The 1,739-nt window shown below is 40.7% G+C and overlaps 1 protein-coding gene across 1 annotated transcript in view; it reads left to right on the top strand.

Moving 5' to 3' along the window:
• PIK3C2B (phosphatidylinositol-4-phosphate 3-kinase, catalytic subunit type 2 beta) overlaps window positions 1-1,739 on the top strand; it is a 42,643-nt gene that overhangs the window by 38,375 nt on the left and 2,529 nt on the right. The window contains exons 29-30 of the mRNA XM_008577361.1: window positions 645-726; window positions 1,140-1,246. Coding sequence (XP_008575583.1) covers window positions 645-726; window positions 1,140-1,246 — 189 coding nt within the window. The remainder of the gene's footprint in view (window positions 1-644; window positions 727-1,139; window positions 1,247-1,739) is intronic.

Below are 1,739 nucleotides of genomic sequence, written 5' to 3'. Positions count from 1 at the left end.
TTTTTTTTGTTTTAATCCCCCCCCCCCCAATTGGTTAGGAGACATTTCAAGAGTGGAATTCATGCTTTGTCCAAAGGCTGGCTCTGGCATTTCACTGCTTGAGCAATGTGTGTTGATAGGGGAGGCAGTGGTGGAAAAGAACAGACTACTTTTGACTTGATGTGACCAAGTTTTGTTTGCTTTTTCTTTTTTTAAAAAAAAACTTTTTAGTATGAAAACTTTCAAACATACTGTACAGAAAAGTAGAGAATCAATATAACTAGTGCCTATATATTCATCACCTAAATAGTTAATATTTTGCCATATTTGCTTAATCTACTTTTTATGAAGTATTTTAAAGTAAATAACAGACATCATGATATCATAGCACCAAATACTCATTATGAATCTCTAAAAAAAGAACATATTCTTACATGACTAGGGTCATTATATCATTCAATTCATAGTCTATATTCAAAATTCCCCTATCATCGTCCACATTCTTTTTCCATTTGGTTTGTTTGAGTCACAATCAAACAAGAACTGCATGTCACATTTGGTGGTTATGTTTCATAAGTCTCTTTTAATCTGAAATAATCCCTTTCCTTTTTTTATTGGGCCATTGTTTTATTGAAGAATGGTCCTGTTTTCTGATTCCATTCCAGTGTGATTTGGTATACACCTTCTTCCACCCCTTGCCCCGGGATGAGAAGGCTGCAGGCACCAGCCCAGCGCCTAAGTCCTCAGGTACAGTACCTTCTCTGAGATGTTCCTTTCAACCGCTCTGAACCACCCCAATGGTAATTATCTCTGTGCCACTCTTTCCCAGTTCTTTTTCCTTGACTTGTCTCCTGTTCCTTTTCTTACTGGCTAGGGAATCTGGTTTTCCACTCAGGTTATGGGGTCTGTAGCTCCTCACCTGGGTTCCCTAGAGGGTGGATATTCAACTGGTGATTATACCTTCAGATTGGGTGGACCCATCTCAACCCAACTAAATTGTGTTCCAGACCCCACTTGTGTAGATCCCCCATGATTATCAGGAACCTGATGTGGAGAAACTGGGATGAAGGGGTTCAAAAAGAAAACAGAAATGCCTGCCTGGCATCAGATAGGAACCTGGCTGACTTCTTGACCTTTCTCGGTTTCCTTTGTTCCTATAGATGGCACATGGGCCCGGCCTGTTGGGAAAGTGGGAGGGGAGGTGAAGCTGTCTATCTCCTACAAAAACAATAAACTCTTCATCATGGTGATGCATATTCGGGACTTGGTAAGTACACGTGTGGCCCTCATTTGGATCTTTATCTTTCTTCTGGTACATTTTTGACTGGTCAGACCTTTTCTCCCCCATGTCATGAGAGTAACCACAAAGATTTACTGGGCATCTCCCATGGGCCCACCTATGCCAGGCTGATGGAATGACCAGGCAATATAAGACACAGCTTCTTATTAGCTGTGGTCTTTGACCTAATTACTCTGAGCTTCATTTTAATGAGGAGGGTCGTTATGGGGCTTAAATGAGATAATGCATATAGAGCGTTTAACACCATGCCTGTTGTTATTATTAATGACAAATATGGGAATTATTATAAGGGAGAGGCCCTTATAAGGCCCTTATAAGGCGCTTATTAGCTGGTTATAGTGATAAGGCAGCCATGTCCCCCTTCAAGCATAGTCAAGGCAGTATATAATTACTAAATTTTTGGTATGGATTCTAAGAACATTGTGAGTGGAAGGGGAAGGGAACTTTTATACCTGCGGTG

This window comes from Galeopterus variegatus, unplaced genomic scaffold (assembly GCF_000696425.1).
Source record: "Galeopterus variegatus unplaced genomic scaffold, G_variegatus-3.0.2 Scaffold1498, whole genome shotgun sequence".
NCBI lineage: Eukaryota > Metazoa > Chordata > Mammalia > Dermoptera > Cynocephalidae > Galeopterus > Galeopterus variegatus.
Note: the sequence above shows the minus strand (reverse complement) of the source record. Positions and strands in the feature narration are given on the sequence as shown.